Here is a 24,978-nt window from a genome sequence, read left to right on the forward strand (position 1 = left end):
CGGTGCGTGTGACCTTGGACCGATATTTGACACTTTGCGTTAATAACGCGACATGTTTTTGTTTATGGTGTAAAAGTGTGCTAAATTAGAATTCACCACAAAGGCAGACAGGATAAAGTAACAAAAATTGATATAATTTTCCAATTAAGCTATTTCGCGTCTTTATACAGATTCTCTTTCGGGGGATTCCAACTTCACGATACAAACAGTAGCAGGTGAAATTACAGCGATAATAATAGTTCGCTGTATCCAAAGCACGTGTACAATACAGATCCCGATCACGACAATATAACCCGGAACCTTAAAACTAATCTTAAACACTTACTTAACACTAATAACAGAAAAAGGGATAGAATTAAGAAGACAGAAAAAATGGTAGATAAGATAGAAATAGGGATATCTGGGGTTTTGTCCCTTTTTTCGGCTTGTTTCTTTATGAGTACTGTTGGGTGGGATAACACACGTCCTTCTCCTATAACTGGCCAGTTCTCTTCTTCAATAATTAGGATTTTTTCCTTCCACAGTCGTCAAAAAGACCTTAAAACAGGATCTTTTTTCTGAACTTATTTCCGAACTATCCGGTCATTAAAAATACGACTCCCAGTATTTTCACCTCATCCGTACACTCTGCCGTCCGGTTTACAAATGACCTGCTACATCACTTCTCTTTTTTCTCCGGCTCCTGTTTACACCTTTGCTCCTCAAATTTCTAGGAACTGCTCATCCCACCCAAGGGACAGGGAATAGATAAGAAAGTTCTAGAAGAAAGTAGAACAATAGAACAAAGTGTAGAAAGAAGAAACGAAACTAAACTAAAATTAATATTTACAAAAATATAGCCAACCGCCACAATAGTTTAGTGCAGTGTTTCCCAACCTTTTTTGTGCTATGCCCCACCTAAGCCTTTTTAAAATTCTTATGTCTCCCTAACATATACAGCAGCTATACGGTTAACTTAAACTCTGGACAAGTCCATTTTCGAATTGCCCTCCTTAGCAATCCAATTGCCCCCTGTGGGGCGTGGGCCCCACTTTGGGAAACACTGGTTTGTGGCTAGTGTGACACGGGATAGCAAAGATTACGTTTGTGTTTTTGGAGAGTGTTGAGTTAAATTAAAATAAAAACAATGTCGACAAAAAAATTTAGTAGTGTAATATGGAAATATTTTACGATAGTAAATGACGAATGTGCTATTGCTACTTATGTTTAAAATTTCATATAAGTAATGAAATTCATTAAGATAAAAGATCTGTTAAAGATCCGCTAAAAAGTAACGGATACGGATACCCGGCACATCACTAATAGTAATAGGATTAGCATTGAAATGCACAGAATTATGAGGGTTTTTTCTAAAAGAATGTCAAAATTATTTCCAATTATGTCCACTAGGTAGCACTTTGCCACAAATGACATTACATAGGTGTCTGCTGTAAAAGAACTGCAAGCACAATGGCTAAGCAGTTTAATGAACCTTTGGGAAAGAAAAAGAAGAGCCAAGTAGTCATGTTATCATTATCAGATAAAGCACTATTCGTGAAATATTATTACTGTAATGCTAAATCTGTAACTGTAGTTTTGCAATCTTTCTATCAGCTGAAGGGTATGTGACATGTAAAGAACCAATGACTGCTGCAGGACTAAGCATAATTAAGAAATTTTTAGTACTTGATTGCTTGCTGTTCTCACAATTAGTTGTATGTCCTTCAGAATTAGCATAAAGTTGCTATTGGGAATAAATCACACAGGAATGCTTCTTTTTGATCAATAAAGTAAATTTACTTTTTATAATTTAGAACAAATATTCATTTGGACTCTATGCCCCTGATGAGGACTGAAAAAGGGCATAGAGTCCAAAATGAATATCATTAAAACATTATATGTATTGTAAAAAATCATTGACAACAACAACAAACGGTAGTAGAGGAGGATCCTGGAGTAACAAAAAACACAACTATTCTATGGAAATTAATTAATTATATGATTAATTTTCCAAAGAATAAAAAATTAATTTTTTTCATATCTTTTAACAAATAAATATCATACCTGGAACACTATACCATGCAGCTCCATTCGTAATTCCATTTTCAAACCTTTCTCCCAATAATCCATATTGACTACAAGATTTTCCAAGATGCATTGTAAGATGATTCTAAAATTATATCATTACACAAAAGATATTTTTAATTTTTTCAGAAAGATATCATTTTTTATATTATTTAGAATTTACAAATTGTTGCAATATTTTAATAATTTTAAATAAACTTAAAATACTGGCTTTTTATTCTGAAATAATTCTAAGGTTAAATTTACTTTAATAAATTGAAATCAAATGGGATAAATTAAAACCAAAAACACTTTAAAAATCTTATTTGATTCATTTAATTATTAATAAACAGAAAAATATGCTTTTATGGAGTACAGGTAACCCCCATATAACACGGGAGTTACGTTCCAAAAAATTGCCATGTTATGCGAATCCATGTTATACGAAACAAAGAACTAGTGCAAAAAAAGGGGTTAGATTCCAAAAATTAAAAAACATGCTGTTAAATCCTTATTTAAATCAGATTTATTATTCATTTTTTTCATAGGTAAAATACTTATTTATTATTTAAGTAAATATTTTACCAGAGGATTATTCATTTTATATGATGATCTCAGCATGAGCATCATCAACTGGTAACAGTTTGTGGGTGCGTTCGTTAATAGCGGTCGCTCTGCAACGGGAGTGCACTGCTGTTTGTAGGCATTTAGCAACGATGATGAAAGAAAGATGGTGGCGCCCACACTATCAATAGTATCGTATGGAGAAATCTATAAATCTAAAATGAGCTTTTAGAGACAAAAACAGGTCCAAATTGTATAATTTAACCATTCAACAGATTATTTGTTGAAAGAGCATTCAAAGTAGCCATGAAAACAATTAGATTGCTCTCGTGGAGTTATGTGGAGGTATAAAAGAACGCACCCTTTATTACATTTTATGTTGTACAATGATTTTACCCAATTCCCAAACCGTGTTAGAGTGAACCCATGCTATAGAAGTGCCATGTTATATGGGGGTAACCTGTATATTATAAAATAAACTTCATATTGTAGTATTTGTAATATGTATTGTATTTGAGATGTAATATGTATTGTATTTGAAATGTAAAATATTATTGGTGAGTCCACCAGATTGCAATCAGTGCTGAGGCATCATGGGAACAGTACCTGAGCACTCACTGTGGATGTAGCTACCATGCAATAAACATAACAGTATTTTCAAATGAACTGTTTGTCACCAGGAGTGCAGTTCTGTTAATATTTAAAACAAAAGAACAAGTACAAAACTTTACAATATAAAATGAAGTCACTAGTGAATGAATATAAAAGTTAGAACAGATATATCTGTTGGAATCAATAATCAAAATTATTGTCAAATGTTATACGACATCGTTACGTACAATGCATTGTGTCACGATGTTTTGTAAATGTTCTTCCGTTATGTAATAAAAGGTAGGTAGTGCTGTTGACCCCTCGGGGAGCCGTTAGAGACGGTGACCTTGTTTCACTCTCCCCTTTTCAGCGCTGACCTTCCATGAGTCAAGACAGTGTAATCTTTATGTATTCTTTGTTTCTTTGTTATATAACCAGTTACATGAGTCTAACTTGTTTTTACTAATCTCTCTGACAAGCAACATCTAGTCTAACAATATCTTCACAAATACACATATATAAGCATACTACTGTGATCAAAAAGTATTGAGAATGGTTCATTTAAAACTGCATGTGTGAGGGCCCGGATTTAAGATTCGAATATTTTTATTCATTAGATTAAAAGTTAGGGTTAACACAAAAAGGGAAAAACAACCGACAAATTTTCTCATAAAAATCGCTCATAAAAACTCCGTTCCCACGACAATACTTCCCTGTAGAAGATGAGTTAACTGTTGTGTCATAAGTTTGTCACTTCGCCCATCATTGGTCAAAGAAGATCATCACCTGTGACGTACATGGGGGACATCTCGAAAACAGAGCCCCCATATAAAAGACAAGTGCGATGACGACACAGGGGGAAAAAGGTTATTGTTCTGTACTGTGTGTGTGTGTGTGGATTACCTGCCTCTCCTCCATCCTCGATAGAACTATTCTACGATTTGCTGACTTACGTCGACTCACGAACTATTTTAACGAGCCTGGGATTCGGACTCCAAGATCGTCCTGAAATCACCATCCTGTATAACTAGAGGTATTTATCCTACACGCGATGATGTGTAAGCTCTCTCTCGAATATTCGAACCTCGCGGGTAGGGTCGCGACTATTTTATACTTTGCCTTACTTTATGAACTATACGAATTGAACCCGAGAGGGATTTGTATTCCAATTATTAACTATGTATAAATGTACGGAATAAACAGGTATTTTGTTAACGAACTTGGATTGGTGTGCGTTTCTTCCGACATTTTCCACTCCATACTGAACCCGAAGTCCTCGACGAGATCGCTCGTGATAATTCCCCATCCATCCGCGTATCTATCCGCGATAAATTGATAGATTGGTGTCAGATCCTGACAGGTGAAAGAATCTAACGTTCCTTTCTCCTAACCCTTTTTTCCCATCCTTTAGACAAGCGAGACCAGACCTCAAGGTCTTGAGTCGAGTAAGTGGTAGGAGAGGGACATCCTCGTAAACATCCTACCCCCGATTAGTCTCACACATGCATGCAAGAGGGTGTTGTTGTTTTTTCATCATTTGGTATGATTTTCATTGACATCAAGCTTAAATCACTCTGTCATCATCTGTTTTTGTTTGCAAATATTGCAAGCAAAAACATAAACACTTGTTTTCTGTGTAAAGAACTTTTATGCCATCAATTTTTCAAAATGTTGTGTGATTGAGCAAATAATGTGCATTAAATTTTGTTTTTGCAATAGAATTACTACTACAAAAATGTTGGAAATGTTTTGCAAAAGCCTTTGGTGGCAATAGTCTATCAAAAACAAGAGTTTTTGAGTAGTACAAGGAAGGCAGAGAATGTATTGAAGATGAATTATAATCTGGTAGACTTTCCACTTCAACTGAAAAACAACACTTTGCTCAAGTCGAAGATCTGGTGTTCAATGATTGTCATTTAACAATTAGGGACGTTATCGAACATCTTCCAATATCATTTGGATTCATGTTTCATCACCCATAATTTGTCAAGCAATTTTAAAAGATCATTTGGGTTTGCAATCCATCGCTTCCTGAGTTGTCCCAAAAATGTAGAATTATTTCGAAAAACAACGTATTCAAATGGCCAGGGAAATACTTTCTTGAGGCAAATCATTCTTAAAATGCATCATTATAGGTGATGAAACATGAATCTATGCTTTTGACACTGAAACAATCCAACAATCAAGTGAATGGCACTCAAAAGATGAAGCAAAGCTGAAGACTGAAAAAACCATGTCAGTCAGTCAAAAATCAAGGTTGTGTTGACTATTTTCTTCAATTGTCACAATGTTGTGCATCACAAATTTCTTCTGACTGGACAAACTGTCAACAAAGATTATTATTTGAGCATTTTGTGTCATTTGCATAAAGCAATGTGCCTAAAATAACCTGATTTGTGATGAGAAAACTCATAGATTTTGCACCTCAATAATACACCTGCTCACAATGCTGTTTTTTCTTCGTAAAGGTTTGATAAAAAATTCAACAAATACAATTATGCAAGCTCCACATTCACCTGATATGACACCATGTAACTTTTTCCTGTTTCCTCAACTAAAATTTCCACTTTATGATCATAATTTTGAGTCATTTAATGCCATAAAACAAAATTCACTGCAAGTCCTGAAGGGATTTCATGAAAACAACTTTAAAGTATGTTTTGAGGATTAAAAAAGCATTGGAATAAGTGCATTGCAATGGGAGGAGATTATTTTGAAGGATACAAAATAAATTTTTATGAATAAATTCAAATCTTGCATTTTATTGAACCATTCCTGGCCGCCAATACTTTATGATCACAGGAGTACTTAATGCATTAAAACTTCAAATTATTCAATGAAATGCAGTCTGTATGTAAATATGTGTTATTAAATTTTTAATAAAAAAATTATTAAAATTGTACTTCTGCTTTTTTAATTATTATTAATTAAAATTTACTGAATTATCCATCTGGTAAATATTGCAAATATTGTTTGTTTAAGTTATGGCAATGCAACACTTGGACAAGCTGCCTAGGGGGATGTCTTCCAGGAGGTCTTTTAAGAGAAACTATATACTGGCCCTATTTAGGCATTACAAATGTGGAGAAAATTTGGAAAACTCTGTGTGGCCAGCCCGTCGAAGCGAGGCATGAACCCGCAACCAAACTCCCAGTGTTCAGGGTACAAAGACTGCTTGGCCACTGGTGAGCCTATTGCAAATATTACTTTGGTATCGAGTTAAACATTTTGTTATTTTTTGAGCTGTTTTTGTCAAATTAATTGTCTTATAAGCTTCCATTTTATTGCAGGTTTGGTTTCATTTCACATCTTATATATACATTATTTATATTAATTTTAATTAATCACAGAATCTTGATAATGGAAAGTAAGGATAATTATGTATGCATAATTCAAAAAGTATGCAAAGAATTACTTTAGGGGAAATAAAAATCTAAAAAATACAAGACAAAATCAAATTACAATATGCTGTCAATAAATTTCACAGATAATTTAAATGAGATATAAGTATAAAGAAATTTATATTTAGTTGATGTTAATTTGTCAAAATAAATATTTATTTAATACTTACATTTGAAAATGCAGATGCAAGTTCTATAAAAACTTTATCATCAGGACTTTTACTATAAACTTTATCTGTATTTGTTGGATTGTCATCATAAGGATAATTTGCCACTAATGAACCACCATGCAAATTTGCTGACAACACAAAAGGATAGCTTTTAATCCATGTCATAACTGCTACAGTTTCAGGTTCCTGTTTTTTATTAATTAAAGTTAAATGAAACTGATCTGGAAAATTTCGATTCAAGTCGACACCATGGCTGTTTTCTCTGCCCACAGTTCCATCAAAATCACCTATAAAATTTGGATAATTAAAATATAATATCAGATTTTGAAATTTAAAAAAATAGCTAAAAAATAATAAAGTAATCTTATGAAAGATTATTGAAAAAATAATAAAATGTAGACATTAAAATTTAGATACAATTTTTTTTCAAATATGCAAGTACAGTAATACCCCGCTTAATGCGGGGGGATACATTCCTAGATGACAAAGCGCTGAACAAAACAGTGTTAAACGAGGTCATTTTAACACAGAGTAAATAGGGAAAGGTGAACACACAACCAAAAATAAACAGATTTTAATTTTAAGTTATTTTTATATTAATTTGAATAATAATATATGTTAAATAACACCTAAACATATGCAGACAGAAATGTAAAGTTTGTTTTTTGTGATGAAGGTCCTGGCTCTTCTAAAATTCGTCTTTTGCAATAAAGTCATGTAGTTTCATTTGTCACTTTTTCTTTCCTTAAGCAAGTGTTGGAAGCAGGACATCGTATCGAAAATGCCTGGTCTTGCTTTTGCACTCCTTTCAAAATCTGGATCATTCACTACAATTTGATCAATGATTTCAGTTATTGTTATCAAACTTTTACTACTAAGGATATCTGTAGAGAAATTCTTTGGGTTCTTTGTTTTCAGAATCATTATTTTCCAGTTCTATAAGAATTCCTTGTTCTGCCAGTTCTCGAAGGTCATCGTTGGTAAGGCTCTCACCAGAAACCTGCAGTAACTCCTCAATATCCTGCTTGTCTACATTTTACTAGTCCTGCTATATCAATTAAGTAGACCATTGTTTTTCAACCTTCTTGAATACGTGACCCCTTTACAAGTTAAAAAATTTTGACGACCCCCATGGCCATATTAAAACTATGTTAGTGATTTTAAAAACTATGCATTTAATTTTCTTTCTGTTGAGATTTAGATATCAATCAAAAAACTAATTGTACTGTTAAATAAACAGGCACAGCCTTCTCACTGAGATTGTAGTTTTTTTATTGTAGTGTAGGACCTACAAACACTTGTCTTCTTCTTTTATCCGCGACCCCCCGAGTATGGCTTTGCGGCCCACCTGGGAGTCGCGACCCACAGGTTGAAAAACACTGACATAGACAATTGGTCAACTTAACGATACAGTGATAGGCTCTTCTCATTGAGAATTTTTGGATACCTTCAGCCATAACTTCTTCCACACTTCGGCCATGCATATCAGTTAATTCTTGCCAAGTGAAGTCGATATTGCCTGTGGCATCCACAATGTTATATTATTTTCAAAACGTCACCAAACAAACATAGATTTAAGGAAAGTATGGTGCTATGACAAATTGCCACTTTTTGCTGATTGATTCGTGTTTGGGAATAATCATATTATATACCAATCAATGAAATGCCATGATAATTTGAATCAGCATAAATTTTGAGCTTTTTTTAGGCCTTGAGCAGATCACATTATATCGAATCAGCATTAATTGAGGCAGCATTAAGGTCTTACTGTATTTTCATAAATTCAAATTTATAGAGATAGAGGTATAGAGATACAGTCCCCATATAACATGGGAGTTATGTTCCAAAAAATTACCATCTTATGCAAATCCATGTTATACAAAACAAAGAACTAGTATGAAAAAGGGGGGTTAGGTTCCAAAAATTAAAAAACATGCTATTTTATTTTCATAATTAAGATAAATATCTTTATTAAAATTTTCTTAAGAAGTGATATGTATTAATATAAATCAAACAATGTTTTCTTTGTCATCACTAAGCACTATTAACCAAGGGCGTTTTCTTTTTGGCAAGATATTCTTATCTCTGAGCATTTTTCTGCATTATCTTCAGATCCATGCTCTACCTTTTGCAAAAAATATGTTATTTTAGATCGCTTGCTTTTAGTTAAAAGTTCTTTATAAATTTCCTTATATGGTGCTAAGCACTTATGAAGTTCTCTTTTAAATTTTGTGCTCCTTTCATTTGAAGGATTTTCATTTACGAAATATGACTAACTGTTCGGCTAAGTCTAGGCCTTTCTTTATGCTTTGTAGAGTAAACTTTTTAACTTCTTTGTCTTCACCTGTGCTATCATCCTGAGTTATCATGGATTCCAGATATCATTTCTACCAAATCTGCTTCATCAATTTCTTCTTCCACCAGTAATTCTTGGATATCTTGTGCAGTCATATCAACAAAACCTTCTCCTCCTAGAGACTTATCAATTTCTACTACCGCATCCATTCTGTTTTCTGCTGTCTCAGTCAAATTTTTACTTTAAATTAATTCCAGCCATATTTTTTTCCAACAACCATTTAATGTCGTCAGTTTTATTTCTCTGATGGATTAGTTTATTAGATTAATGCAGTCCAAAACTGTGAAGAGTTTCCATGCCTCCTTGACGTCCATAGATTCATCATCAGTTTTATTTCAAACCCATTGTAATGATCGCCTTATGTAATTGGTTTTAAATGTAGCTACAATTCCCTGATCTAATGGTTGAAGTAAAGCAGTTGAATTTGGAAATAAAAAAATTATTTTGATATTTGGGTGATTTAAATCTTGCGAATGGATGGGTGCATTATCCAATATAAGTAGAACTTTAAAATCTAAATTTTTCTGTTTTAAGTAGTTTTCCACACTTGGTACAAAACAGTTTAAAAACCATTTCTTAAATAATTCAGTAGTCACCCAAGCTTTTTTATTTGCTGCCCAGTATACCAGTAAATTACTCTTATTTAGGTTTTTCATTGCACGAGAATTGAGAGATTTATAAACCAGCATTGGTTTTACCATGTAATCACCCAAAGCATTACTGCACATAAGTAATGTTACACGGTCTTTTGATACCTTGAAACCTAGTGCAACTTTTTTGTCTTTAGAAATATATGTCCTCTTTGACATTTTTTCCACCAATGAGCAGTCTCATCAGCATTAAAAACCTGGTGTGTTGAATATCCACCCTCTTCAATAATTCTTTTTAATTCCATTGAATAAATTTTGGCAGCTTCTTTATTGGCTGATGCACTTTCACCCTCTATTTTTAGTTTTTGTAGTGATAAGCATTTTCTCATACAATCAAACCACCCTTTCCTGGTTACAAAATCTGGATTAGTAACAGTTTCTCCATTTTCCTTTAAGTAGTCGTAAATTTTCAAGGCTTCATGTTTAATAATATTGGTGCTCAGTGGAATCTGCTTTTTTGAACAGTCTTCAATCCAGATGCTAAGGACTTTTTCCATCTGCTCAATTATTGCTGCCCTAGGATGAGATGTCATGTTTGAGGAGATAGAACAGACTGCAATAACAGAATCTTTAATTTTCTGTTCATTTTTCCTTATAGTCCATATTGTTGTTTCATTTAAATCCAACAATTTGGCAACATATGATATCTTTTTGTCCTTTTTAAGCCAATCTAAAATTTGTAATTTTGCTTGAAAAATTGCTTGTATGGAGATGAAATGTCTTTTAAGAGACATTTTTTTATTTTTGCCAGACATAGCTTAGAGCTACAGATTCATAAAAGTAAATAATTATGTATTAATTATTATTTCTTTAAAAAAGGTTGAGTACAGTACTACAGTACTTTTTTGGCTACTTTAATCTACGTAGACAAAAAAGAGACACAATTAAAGTCTTAAAGTATACTTGTAAAGGTGTGGATTGTCCCAAGGGTTGGAGGCATGGTTCAATGCCTAAAAACCAGTGATGGAATAAAGCAAGTATGGAATAAGGAAAAAACATCTGGCAACACCAAAAGCAGAAGCGTCGAGATCTGGCAACACTGAAACAAGTTTCGAGAAGGACCACACATAGCGACAGAAAGCAGAAAAAGAAAATTTACATACTTAAGTACCATACTAATAGTTCATGAAAATTATGCAGAAAAATCTGATAGTATGTATGCGCTCGAATGAAAAATGTCAAATGAGGTATCTTTCACACTTAAAAGCTTTATCACATTTATTGAACTGTTGTACAGGGATTTCCCTAATTTCAAATTAGATAAAGTTTGCTTTTAATAGTTTTTATTACATTTCATGTTGTATGAGGGTTTTACCAATTCTCAAACCATGTTAGAGTGAATCCGTACTATAGAAGTGTCATGTTATACAGAGGTAGACTTTTGCTAATCTGGCCCTTGATAATCCAGTCTCTCAATTCAGCACCCTCCAGTTATAATCTAAATGGAGAGTGTCATGTGTGGATGGCCATCTAGTGTGATGCTACTTATTGAATCTGAAACTTCACATGTGAATGAGTTTCAGTTTTGATTTAGAAATGTGGAAAGTGGCAGACTTGATGTAGTGATCTAAAGACTATATTTTAGATCACTACATCAAGTCCCAGTATTGCTATCTACATGCAATTCTTACCTCCTTATTGGATGAATATGAAAAAAAATTCTACCAAAGCTATACTGAAGTAATGGAAAACAATCAACATGCAATCAACAATCATCAAAAATGTACAGGATGAAAGTGATGAGGAAGAAGACACCACAGAGGCAAAGAGAATGAAGATTTCTGACACTGCTAGCACTAAAATACTGCCAACATTTTCCTGCAGTACATAACGCAACAATCAGACACATGCAATACCAATACAACACTTGTTAAGTGAATGCATTACAAAGCATGCCATCAATGACCATCTTCATTCCATGACATTTTTCAGAGTGACTATACTGAGTAAAAGATGCAACATTCAAATTGTGCTGGATTTCATTTAAAAATTTTTTTTACTGTATACAAACACTTCTCTTGTTTGTTTTTAAAATAGAAACGTTTAATGTTAAATGTTTACTACAGACAATAAACATGTGACATTAAATTTAAAAAAGAATTAAACTGATGACTTTTATCTCTCAGTAATCTGGCATTCCTCTGTGCAAGAGTCTACTGTACATCTATGAATTCTGCTTTTTAGGGCTACCAAATATTTAGTCATCTTTATATTTAAAATGATATAGGTGGTTCAGGAGCTACAATCATTTTAAATATAAAAAAGTTAAATGTCTGAATCTTAACAAACAGAATTCATAGATATATTTAAAAAATCTAGCAGTAAGAGTTGTGTAACTTTCCCAGCTGTTATTAATTTTTAATAAAAAAAAATAACATATTATTAGCCACTCAGCATGAAGGACGGATATATTCGTCCAGGGCAATCATGTGGCAGTGGTGAGGGACGAATATATCCATTAAATTCTTTTGGGAGTATTGCCAAAAACTACCGCAATAAAAAAATTCACATAAAAAATGAATTATGTAAGAATAAAAAAAGACTTTTCTTTACTAGACATAACTGTTTAACTATTTACAAAATCTTTTTTCCGAAACGGTAACAAAAAAAAAACACATGGAAAAATACTTTAATGTTTATTCTCTGCTACTTTGGGATAGCACCATACCTGACTATCCTACTGCTGAAAGGTTAAGAAAAAAATAAAACTGTGTGATGCCATCTGTTATCAGATTTTGTTATAAAAACTTTTTATATTTTTAATTACTATAAAATGGCAAAAAGCTTAATTTTGAGTGTAGGAGTGAGTTTTATAAAAGAGTATAAATGTTAAAAACAAATAAAATCTTCATTAAGTCCTAACCCTCTTGAGATACATAATACCCTTTATCTCCCCACACTCTCGATCTTTCACCACCAAAATTTAATAGCATCAATACCCCTCATATACAAGCCATCATGCCAAATTTTGTTTCTTAATCTTTACCCCCATCCTGAGATATTAAGCAAAATAGATGCCAACATACACACAATTTTTGTTGCATTTTTTTTTACTTTATTGGATTCAGAAGGTCTCAAAATGTGGAGATTTGCAAGGAAGACTTGGAAGGTCAAATTTGACACAATTTCCATACTTTCCATTGTTATTTATACATAACAGCCAAGAAAGTAATAAATATAGGCCTAGTTCCAAGTTTTATTAATTATAAAACCTTTAAAATGGTTTATGCAAAAAAAATAATTTTTATATTAAATTTAGATTTAAGTTAACTAATACTTAATTCCTACAAATATTAACAAAAATAGGAAAAGTTTGTTTTTGGAATTTAATGCTTGTTCAATACTAAAATACAGTGGTACCTCAGTATACGTCTGCTTTAGAATACGTCCAATTCGGAATACGTCCTCTTTGGACAAAACAAATTTTGCTCGGTTTACGACTTTTATTCGGTATACGACTTAATTCAATTATACGCGCCAACAAGTAGCACTATCAGTGTATTAGATCAGACTAGACGTTCGCGGTGCCACAGTTTATAACTTTGTTAAATTTCTTTTTATTTTAATTAGTAAGTAAAATGTTATTACTTTTATTAATCATAAATTGCAGAAGGGCAACAGAAAAATAAAAAAATGACTAAAATCACAATGAAACTGAAAAAAGAGATTGTTGAGAAATGTGAAGGTGGCACGCGTGTTCGAGATTTAACTGTTGCATTCCGTATTCCGAGAACGACGATATCGACAATCGTGAAAAATAAAAACATTATTAAATTTGCTAATGTTGCGAAAGCGAACGCTGCGAATCAATTTCTAAACACAGATCGAAGACATTAGATCGTGTTGAGAAATTGCTTTTGCTTTGGATAACTGAAAAACAGTGTGCTGGCGACAGCATATCGAAAGCAATTATTTGCGAGAAAGCTAAAAAGATACATGCTGATCTCATAAAAAATCAAGCAGGAACTAGCCAGGAAAGTGAGGCGTTTCAAGCCAGCCACCTTTTTTACATGAGAATGGATTAATCATTTTTACATTACTTCTTATGGGAAAGGTTGGTTTGGTATACATCCTATTTGGTATAAGTCCAAAGACCAGGAACAGATTAAGGTCGTATACCGAGGTTCCACTGTATTACCAAAAGATATTCTAGTATTGAACAAGTTGCACTTACAGAACTAAAAGTGAAACATGTCTAAAGTAAATTAATGATGAAATGTTAACTGAAGTTTTATTCTTGTAGTTGACTCTAGATGGAATTAAGAGAGTGATACTAGTCCATCAAAAGATTAAACTGGATTGGATTGATGAGATGAGGGAATGCAATCTGCAAAGGAGGTGCCTCTTCAGGAGGACTTTCTATGGGAAACTTGCCTGTATTTAACTATTAGACACATGAAGAAATCCCAGAAAACTCCATGCAGCCAGTTCATGATGAGGTGTTCCAGTGTTAAGTGGTTGTAGCAATTGGTCATTGATGGATTCCACCAAATGAGACTGATTTTGTTCTCTTTTTCTTGATCTTTCACTTTGTTCAAATTTACAACAAATAAGAGAACTAAAAGAAGTTTAATAAAATTTTAAAATTTCAATGCAATCATTAATTGATAACAGATGGTTTGGTAGGAAAATGGCAATCTGCCTATAGGAAGGATTTTCTATGGTAAACTGGTTCCTGTTTAGATGTTACAAATGTGAAGAAAACATGGAAGAAAACTCTACATGGCCAGCCTACTGATGAGACACAAATCTGCAACAAATGCCAATGTTCAGTGGTTTTATCCACTCAGCCACTGGTGGGCTTCCATTAACTGATAACCAATTAAACTTTTCATCTTTTGCAATCATTGACTCTTACTACCCAAGCTACTAACAAAGACTTTATAACAAAATCTTCCATAATTATTTGTGGTTTGAAATGCAAAGTTACACTGATTAAAGTCTAATTAGTCCCTTACATTATATCTGTCCAAATTTCACCATATGTATTTCTAATGGCATTACTATATTATCTAAATAATATATCTTGTTTTTCTTATAATCTAACTCAAGAGAAAAATTGCTGGCATGACATCCACTGTATGTATTTAAATTTTCTTATAATCTTTTAAGATAATGATGTAAACTCTTGCCATTTTTGTTGAATCTATTTTTATTTCATAATATACAAAAGACTGAAAAGCTTCTCTTAAGCCTTTAAATCCTCAAATTATATTATTTTTGCATATAAAATTGTTAAATTTATTTGACAATTTTCTATTCAGTTATTCTAAAATAAAATATTTTATTAAAAAATAAATAAATAATAATAGAAGTAATATCCTTGCTAAAAATAATTATCTATATCTATATAAATATATATAAAAATGGATATGTATGTCCCTATATTTCACTTTTCCGCCAAAACTACACATCGCACGTGAATAGTGTTTGTATGTGGTAGTAGCCCCAAGTCTCCATTCGTGCATAGGGGTGGTTGTGTCTCGATAGCTATAAGGGTGCGGGAGATATGGGCTTAAAAGTGGTTGAAAGTGGCTTTCTATTTCGAATGTTTTGTTCGAATTTAATTCAATGATGTTCGAATTTGTTCGAACAAATTCGAACAATATTCAAATTAAATTCGAACATAAAATTCGAATATTGGTTCGATTATAGAACTATCGTAAACGTTCCAGAAACATTGAAAATAGTGTTCCAGAAACATTGAAAATAGTTCATTTGATTGGACATGAACAGGAGACGTTCAGAAATAGAATCGGGACCAGGAAGTGTTAATATAAAGCGGCATGCAAGATTTACAGGCGGTTTTTTGCGCTTTTGCGGGAAATCGAACATATTTTTATGCTCATGTAAAAATTCTCTGAAAACGTCTGGAAACAGGAGACCTAATTCTTGCATTTTGTAAAAACGGGTAAGATTGGCTATAATGTAATTATCTTAATCTTCACTATCGTTACTTTTTGCCCACAAATAAAAACCCAGCGAAGCGGGTCCTTGCAGCTAGATTCTAGATTACTTAGAAAAACAGTCTTTTATATATATAAAAAAACTATATTACATACAAATGTATGAACAAATAAAAACCCAGCGAAGCGGGTCCTTGCAGCTAGTATTTAAATAAATTCTTAACAGTTTTAATTTGTTTAAAGATACAATTTTAAAAGAATTAACAAAAAAAAATGTTTTAACAAATTTTAAAACTTGTTACAATTGCTTTTTCAAATTTTATTTCATAAAACATATGAAAGATATACAAATACAGTCGACCCCCTATAACACTGTTGATTTTTCCGTTTTATATGAATTTCATGTTGTACGAGTCACTTAGATTTTACAAATACCCGTGCCAGGCTGTGAATGGCTCACGTATTTGTAAAATCTAAGTGACTCGTACAACATGGAATTCATATAAAACGGAAAAATCAACATCTGCAAGTCCATTAATTGTATTAAAGACATATACAGTACATGTAGTTAAAGATAAGGCCAGACTTAAAGATATAGCCGTTAAGGAAGAAAGGGGGGATGAGGTAGTGAGAGAAAGGAGAAGGTTTAGGATGGGAAGAGGAGGGAAATGGTAGGGAGGGACAGGGATAAGAGAAGGGCCCTCCCTTCTCTTATCCCTGTCCCTCCCTACCATTCTCCTCCTCCTTATTGATTTAACAAATGACATAATTAATTCCACATTAGTTGGGTATACAAATATACAATAGGGAGGCAATATATTAAAGACAAACAATTGACAGATTAGATCAGGCAATATTATTGCTACTATTAATAATTAAATGCTAAGTAATTTGGCCTAGAGATAGGCATTAGGCACCATCTCTTATTAAATTTAATAAGAGATGATGCTAATGACTAACTCTAGGCCAAATTACTTAGCATTTTAATTATTAAATTAATTTTGATAAAATTTTTAAACAGTAGTTGAAAGTGAACATAAATTGCTTTAGAGAACTTATCACACAGGAACTCATAGGTAATTGATCAGACAGACTTTATTAACTAAAAGAACAAAAATGTATTTGCCCTATCAGTCCTATCTTTTACACATCTGGAGAAATATAATTTACATTGTAGGTGACAATTGGATGATTAAAATAAATAAAACTAATAAAAACTGTAAAATCTAAAATATAAAAAATTAAGAATAAAAATCATGATAAAATAATATGATACAAGTAAGATAAAATATTACTAAAAACATGTAAAACACGAGTGAAAATGCAACATTCTGAATATTCATTTTAACTCATATGTTTTCTCCAAACTAATGTTATGCCCACTTTCAACAATCTTAAAGAGAACAATAAGCAATCAAATACTATTACAATCTCTCTACACACCGGTAAATATAAATAAAATACTCCTCAAACCTATCCATGTTGTTGTATCCATGGATGTAATACTCTAGTCGAAAATTTGTCTAAAAGACATGAGGTTTCCCAAAAACCCATTGATCAAACAGGGCCACCATTGAATATACATGAGGAAGAAAAAGAGAGGATGCCTATCACATATAATCCAATACTGAAATCAATCTACAACATGATAGCCAAACGACGAGGCATAAATATTGCATACAAGTGTCCCTGGAAGTCCTATACTTTATCTGCTGCACATGTCAAAGACTTCTCAGCAGAACATATACCCAAGAAAAAACATGATAAAAACTTGTAAAAACTATATATCAAAACCTGTAAAGTTAATAATAAAATAACCGGACAATAAAGAAATATAAAGAATCTAAACCCTATATACACTTCTAAAATTCATCCTCTCTAAAAACATTTCGTGTAAAATTTTAAAAACCCGAATATATCTTAAAGAATCAGTTACGAACCGATGCAATGAGTTTGCAAAATTAGAATTCCCTTGTAAATAAATACATTTCTGACGAATATGCTGCAAAAATGGACATGTGAACACAAAATGCTCTAACGTATCCTCTAATCCACATTCACAAAGATTATCACTAACCAACCCAAAAGTATATAATTTGGCCCTAAAATCGCCATGACCAGTAATTACTTGACTTACAAAGAAGTCAGGTTGCACCCAATGTGCCCTGAGTCGTTCCGAGACAGTTGGAAAATATATAGCAGTCACTCTTCCCTTATCGGAAGCTATCCACCTGTTATCCCATTCTATGTTCAACTGTTTCCTAATCAATCTCCGAACTACCGTTTCCCTTAAACCAAAACAATCTGTGGGATAATTCAAACTCCCAATAGTGAAAGGAATATCTGCACGCATTAACGATTTAAAATATGCTAAACGAACTTCTAAATCTAAGGGTAGTTCACCTGCAAGAACTTGCAATGCCATTGCCGAGGTGGTTCGGTAAGCCCGTGTAACCATGAGTAATACTACTCGTTGTGCTTTTAAGAGTTTCCTCTTGTGAGAGGGGCCCAGCACGCCGCCCCACACACCAGCGGCATAGGTGACAATGGAGACAAACAGTAGCCTGTACAAGGTCCTCAGGGAGGGAAGCCGCAGCCCCCACCCCGAGCCCAACAGACTCTGCAGTCTACAAAAATGAGCCACAGCTTTTGTTGTCACCTCTTCAACATGGTCAGAAATACCTAATCGAGTACCAATGGTTATACCTAAATACCGATAAGACTGTACCATTTTAATAACGGCTGAAACATGTCAAACTGTTTTCAGGATACTAACTAATGACAAAGACCTGCCAAACCCTGAAAGGCTTCCAGGAGTATACACAGTACCGCTAGAAGATAACAGGTGCGATAGACAACTGACATATATTGGTTCCACGAAATGTTTGTTAAAAGTGAGATTAAAAGAACACGAGTCAGACATACAGCATGGTAGAAACACAACGGCCCTAGCAACATACGCTTCGGAACAGGAAATAACGGCGAACCTGCATGCAGCGAAAATCATTATAACCAACTCCAACTCACAACAACTAAAATGGATAGAAGCCATGGAGATATTTAAGGCGGGAATAAATGGTACGTATATTAATTATAAGGAGGAAATGGCCCTATCTGTAGCATGGCAGATTTTGCTGGATAACAGCATTTAAAGAGATGATTATGGAGCATGCGCAATACAACTATGGAACGATTTCACATGATAGTGTTCGGAAAAAATTCAGATCAAATGTTTATTTGAACAGTAACGGCCTATTCGATAAAGACTGAAGAAGAGTCCAGGAGGGGCAACGAAAATGTTTGCGATTCAAAAAATAGAAGCACTCTGGTTAAAATATTTGAGGAGTATTTTATTTAAATATTATTAAAAAATAAATCTGAAATATAGTAAAGAAATGCTCACATCATAAATTTTAATATAAGAAATTATTTTACCTTCTTTAGCTTTTTCATAACCATCAGGATTCATAGTTGGGAGGATGTGAATTCTAGTATTATCAACCAAGGAAGTAATTCGTGGAATTCGCTGATACCCTTCCGTAAGTAATTTAGCAAGTAAAAGTAGCATTTCCCTTCCAACCACTTCATTTCCGTGCATATTTGCAACATATTTAAACTCAGGTTCTCCTAAATAAAAAAAAATATTTATATTTTCTTATAGAATACTTTTGTTTAAAGGCAGATATTTTATTACCGATTTGTTTAAAATATTTTCAAACAACTTATTCCGTCAAATATTACCTCATGTTTCTGGTTCCATAGTATTATCTGTATTAAATGCTTACTTTCAGATATCCAATTGTTTACATTTTTCCCACAAAGGAATGTTTTCAACCTGTTTCAGGACAGCTTCAGTTGGAACAGTGACTTATGTTCATTAAAAAGCTGAAACTGTCCTAAAACAAAATGAAAACATTCCTTTGTGAAAAAAATTTAAACAGTTGGCTACCTGAAAGTAAGCATTTAATACAGATAACTTATTCCATTTCATATTTTGAAATTTATATGAATAAATACTATCTCATTAACGAAAAAAATACTATAATCTATTGCTAAAAAGACTTATCTGACTCAAATTCAAAAATAGCCACTAGCCTCTTTATCGAAGATTAAATTCTAGAAAATTTAATCTACAATAGAGGCTTAAACAATAATCCAAGTACTGTCATACTGACTATAAATCCATCTTCAGGGGTAAGCATATATAATTTACAAAATTTTATCTTTGTAAAATAGTTTTAATATCTAGAACTTCAGTTTGTATTTGAATGCATCCATTTGGGTTTGAAGAGATAGAATTTCTCTTCAATAGAAGTTCAAGTGTAAATGAACTGAATTTCTGAATGTTGAAACTACATTCTTTAAAGAAAATTTTGGAATAAACATGATAAGATTTTGTAAATCTTAATGTTTATTCCAAAAGACAAATTTGCAATGAGTCCAAAAATACTCTAGAAGTTGATTTCTAATAAAGCAGAGAGTATGTAGAATCTTAAAACTGGATATCTGTAATCATTATAATACCACAAAAACAATGTGCATGTGAAGCTCAATGAAGCCACTATTATCAGCATTTCCAGCATACCAACCACCTCAGAACACTGCAAGCACTCAAAATTCACAAATCAGAAATTAAAAACATGTACATAAACTTTAAAGAAGAAAAAAATGATTGCATTTATCATAGGTCAGGATAATCTGAAGGAAATATAGGATAGGAGTAATCCAGTTACAGTTAATTTTGCAAACACACAATTGTTTAATATTGAGTTTTTGCATATTTTTATTAATTTTTTTATTTCCTGTATTTCTTACAATAATTTACATTAATATAATTAATTATCAACCTTTGTATAATTTTCTATACTATGTGAAATTTATATATTAAGTTTAAATTTTATATCTTGTTCTTCTAAGCATTCCATGGCTAGAACATTTTAACCTGAAGAAGATCCGATTAGGATTGAAAACATATTTCAGTATACAGAGTCATCCGGTATTTGTCAGTATACATTGGAGCAATTGGAATACATGCTTCCCACTTTATCACCAGGTTGTCCTTTTCCTAATTCCCAAGGGAGCACTAAGGTTTCATTTTATTTTAAAATTAGTTATTCATTTTTATCACAGAAAACTTTTTACTGATGACAAAATTAAAATAAAAATATTTCTTATTAACCAAAAATTTGTTCTAGCAGGTCATGATTGTTCAGTTGAGTACTGAGATACCACTGTATTTGATTAATACAATTTTGATATATGTGGCAGCATTGAGGAATTAATTAACTGCATTAATAAAGAGATACCTGTATGTGTATATACAGAGTATATATAAATGATTGTAGCTCTCCACATTTGTAAGGCTGTATCCGCTGAATATTACCTAGTGGTAATATTCAGCGGATTCGCAAAGGATCAGCTGAACCCGTTGTTAACATTTTCAAAGTTTTCTGAACCTTGTTAAACACATGTAACATTTCTCAGTGGTTTTGTTTCTTTTAAAAAATATATTAAAATATATGTATTATACTCTGTAACACTACTAAACTAGAAACCTATACCCCTTTTGCCTTGGTGCGACCTCCCTCGACCATTTCAGTCGAGATTGAAATGGTCGAGGGAGGTTCAATCACGATTGACTCAAGAGAGTTCTTGAAACTAGATCCAGTCATAAGAGAGATCCCACAATCCCACGCACACGAGAAAATACAAGATGGCTGTGGAACATGTGTCGGGCTATCGACAGCGAAATAAAAAAGATATTGTATTTAGAGAGATAATGACATCTGTCTATTATTAGATATATTGCAAGAAAAAGTATTGTATTTATTTCTAACCAAAACTTCCATTATTTATAAAAAAAAATATAGTTCTGGCATAAACAATGTTAAATTTTAACTAACTTAATTTTGCAAATGAATCTTTTTTATTTATATGGGTATCTTAAGGTCAGTTTTTGCACTAATGTTGCTAATGCACCATTTGATCGAAAAAAAACTGTTAAGGAAAAATTTTCTGTTAGCGAACCCTTTGTTAAATATTTCGAATATCACCACTGACTGCACCCACTAGTACCCTTTTGGTAATGTCAGGGTTGACCCCTATCGACTTAGAAATTAAATGCATTATTGGGCAGGAAAAGCTTGGCACCTTACCCTGGCCAGATTAAAGCGACTTGGATGTCGACAAAATGATTAGAGTAGGTAAGAATTCCCCCAGTTTGACCTTGATCAATGATATCAATTATATCAAAAAATTCAGCATTGACAAAAATACCCTCCTGACTTATGATTACCACCCTTCCCATCAGCTTGCCCCTGACGTTTACTTCGAAGATCCAGATGATCATCCCATGTTTAGGATTTACACTGATGGTTCCAAGATGGATGACGATGTGGGTACCGCTTTTGTAGTTTACTCCGACTTGGGCCACAAACTTCACAACACTTGCTTCTGTCTAGTTACACACTGCTCAATAGCACAGGCGGAAACTTTAGCTATTTTTATGAGCTTAATTCACATTAGGCATAGGAAGGACAACAGACACTACTTAAATTATCGCATTTATTCTGACAGTAGGGTAGCTTTACACAAGATTGCGAAGTCTGATAGCCGCTTAAAACTCGTCCATCTATCACCACATTCTCAGACACTTAGACAACAGTAGAATAGATTTCTAATGGGTCCTGGGTCATGAGGGGGTTCTTGGCAATGAGACCACTGACCATCTTTCCAAACAAGCTGCAAAGTCTTCAGTCACTAGTACTTTCAGTTACATTTCTACCTCATACATCAACAATCACGTCAAGAAGCAAATCTTCATTCTCTGGCAAGACAGCTGAGACCGTGACACCATGGTAGGCTCACTTACACTTTCATCCCGAAGGCAGTGATTCTTCGCTACTTTTACCCTAGTTACACCCTCACTTAGTTACTTACAGGACACAGCAACTTGCATAGATTTAACCTTGGGGATAATCCACAATGCTATTCTGGTATTCAGGAAGACCAAACACCACTTTACCTAGTTTTTTGCTGCAATAGGTGCAATCACATTAGGGATAGTTTAATAAGAGTTGCTATTCTTGAAGGGTACAACTAATCTTGTAACCTGCATCAACTCATTCACACGCGTACAATGATCCATCATCTACTCGCATTTATATCTCTTAGTGGGGCCCTTGAGAACACTCACTCTGGAGAAACAAATGGCAATTAGTTTTCCCTTCCTTTGTTTCAACTGTCAGTATATAGCTGCTTTCAACTTTGTATTTTAATTCTTATGTTCCGTCTTCTTTTCGGTCTAAATTTGGTTAGTTTAAGTTAGTCATAGTTGTAAGTTATATTAGGGACTCTTAGCTTGATTTCTGGTTAGGTTCATCCTAGGTTATGGTAGGTTAATCAGTTAGTGAGTAAATTAATGTTTGAAAAAAAATTAAAATTAAAATTAAAAATAAAATAAATAAATTAAATTTAATTAAAAAAAAATAATAATAATAAAATAAACTAAAAAAATAAATAAATAAAAAATTGGGACTTGCGTGTTTGTCTTTTGTCCGTCTGTTTGTCTCATCTACTTTGTCACTGTGTTCGTTTGTTTTTTTTTGTGCTGTCTGTCTAGCTGTTAAGTAGTATTAAGATTTGCACTCACATTCAGTTTTATTAGCATTAACTTCTACACCTAGCTATTCATGGCTGCAGTGAATCATAGGTGTTTGCTTTGTTAAGTTCCATCAAGTCGTCGTCGACTCCTGGTGACTGCATGGACAAGTCTTTCCTTGTCCATGTAGTTTTCTTGGCAAGAGTTGAGGAAGTGGTTTGCCATTGCCTTCTTCCTTGAATGATGTGTCACGCGCGCGCGCGGGGAAAGAATGCCTTCCGGGAGGACTTTTACGGGGAACTGGCCTCCTATTTAGTCATTATTGGCAAGGAGAAAACCCGGAAAACTCCAAGCAGCCAGCCTGTCCGATCGTGGCACGAACCCACGACCGAACTTCCCAGTGTTTAGGGTCCAGTCACCACCGCTATGAGCAGCAACGGAGACCACTCGGCCACTGGTGGGTGCAGGTGTTTGCTACACTCAGGTTTTCTTTTAGACCCTTCAGGGGACTATGGCCTTGCAGCCTAAAAACTGCACACCAACATCAAACATAGAGAGTACTGTAGCCATACGTATGCTGTTCAGAGGGATCCTATCTTTCTCTATCTAGCTCCTCTCCCTTGTTCTTCCCCTCCCCTTTCCCTTACCATCTTTTCCACCGGCTAAACACCTCATGTATGGCCAAAGTCTTTCTTGTATGTATATGTATATACAGGTAATGTACATATGATCCCCCTTTTTTATAATCTGGAGGTGCTGCTGTCTATATATATATATATATATATATATATACTGTATATATTTCTCATTTGATTAAAATGTTAAACTGAATTTTAAAGATATTGTGGTGTTATAGTGAAAACAGAAAATACTGTTTATTATAATTTACTTCACAAAATGATAATATTATATTATACTAGCTGCATGTGCCTGGCATTGCTCACGCTTTTGAAGGAGNTATATTTCTCATTTGATTAAAATGTTAAACTGAATTTTAAAGATATTGTGGTGTTATAGTGAAAACAGAAAATACTGTTTATTATAATTTACTTCACAAAATGATAATATTATATTATACTAGCTGCATGTGCCTGGCATTGCTCACGCTTTTGAAGGAGATTAACAAGGTTGGGTTGCAAAAGGGTGATAAAAACAAGTCTTAGTAACTAAAATGTACATTTATTGACCTGAGCATTTATAATAATGAAACAAAACAAAAAAAATTGCTTGGGCTTACATCAAAAGGGGATGGGTTTTATGGGTGTTGAGGACCTGCACACTATTTTATCTACGGCATCAAAGAATATTTGTGCCGAATTTGGTTGGATACTTTGAATGATATAGAACTCTTTAGCTAACATACATACATTCTTATTTTGACTTTAATAATTCTCTTAAATTCTGTTAAATCAATCTTCTATTTAAATAAAGCTTATACCAATATAGTCAGGCCTAAGTAACTGAACATAAGACAAAATGTTTTGAAAAATCCACTATGCATATATGTAGTGCCATCTAGTAGAGTGACATCACTTTTACCAACTTCTTGCATGTTTTGCTAATTTCTCACTAATTACTTTTTAACATTAGTTCTTCAAACAGAATACTATACAGTAATACCTCAACTTATGCTACCCCAACTTACGCGAACCCAGAGTTACGTGATTTTCAAATCTCGTCGATTCGTCTTTTGTTTG

General features: G+C 33.3%; 1 protein-coding gene across 1 annotated transcript in view; it reads right to left on the reverse strand.

The window, feature by feature from the left end:
* LOC111622109 (carboxypeptidase D-like) overlaps window positions 1–24,978 on the reverse strand; it is a 178,877-nt gene that overhangs the window by 119,165 nt on the left and 34,734 nt on the right. Inside the window, exons 5-7 of the mRNA XM_023364424.1 lie at window positions 19,117–19,308; window positions 6,770–7,056; window positions 2,044–2,149 (exon numbers count right to left, since the gene is read on the reverse strand). Coding sequence (XP_023220192.1) covers window positions 2,044–2,149; window positions 6,770–7,056; window positions 19,117–19,308 — 585 coding nt within the window. The remainder of the gene's footprint in view (window positions 1–2,043; window positions 2,150–6,769; window positions 7,057–19,116; window positions 19,309–24,978) is intronic.

This window comes from Centruroides sculpturatus, unplaced genomic scaffold (genome assembly GCF_000671375.1).
Source record: "Centruroides sculpturatus isolate CEXI.00-Female unplaced genomic scaffold, Cexi_2.0 scaffold308, whole genome shotgun sequence".
NCBI lineage: Eukaryota > Metazoa > Arthropoda > Arachnida > Scorpiones > Buthidae > Centruroides > Centruroides sculpturatus.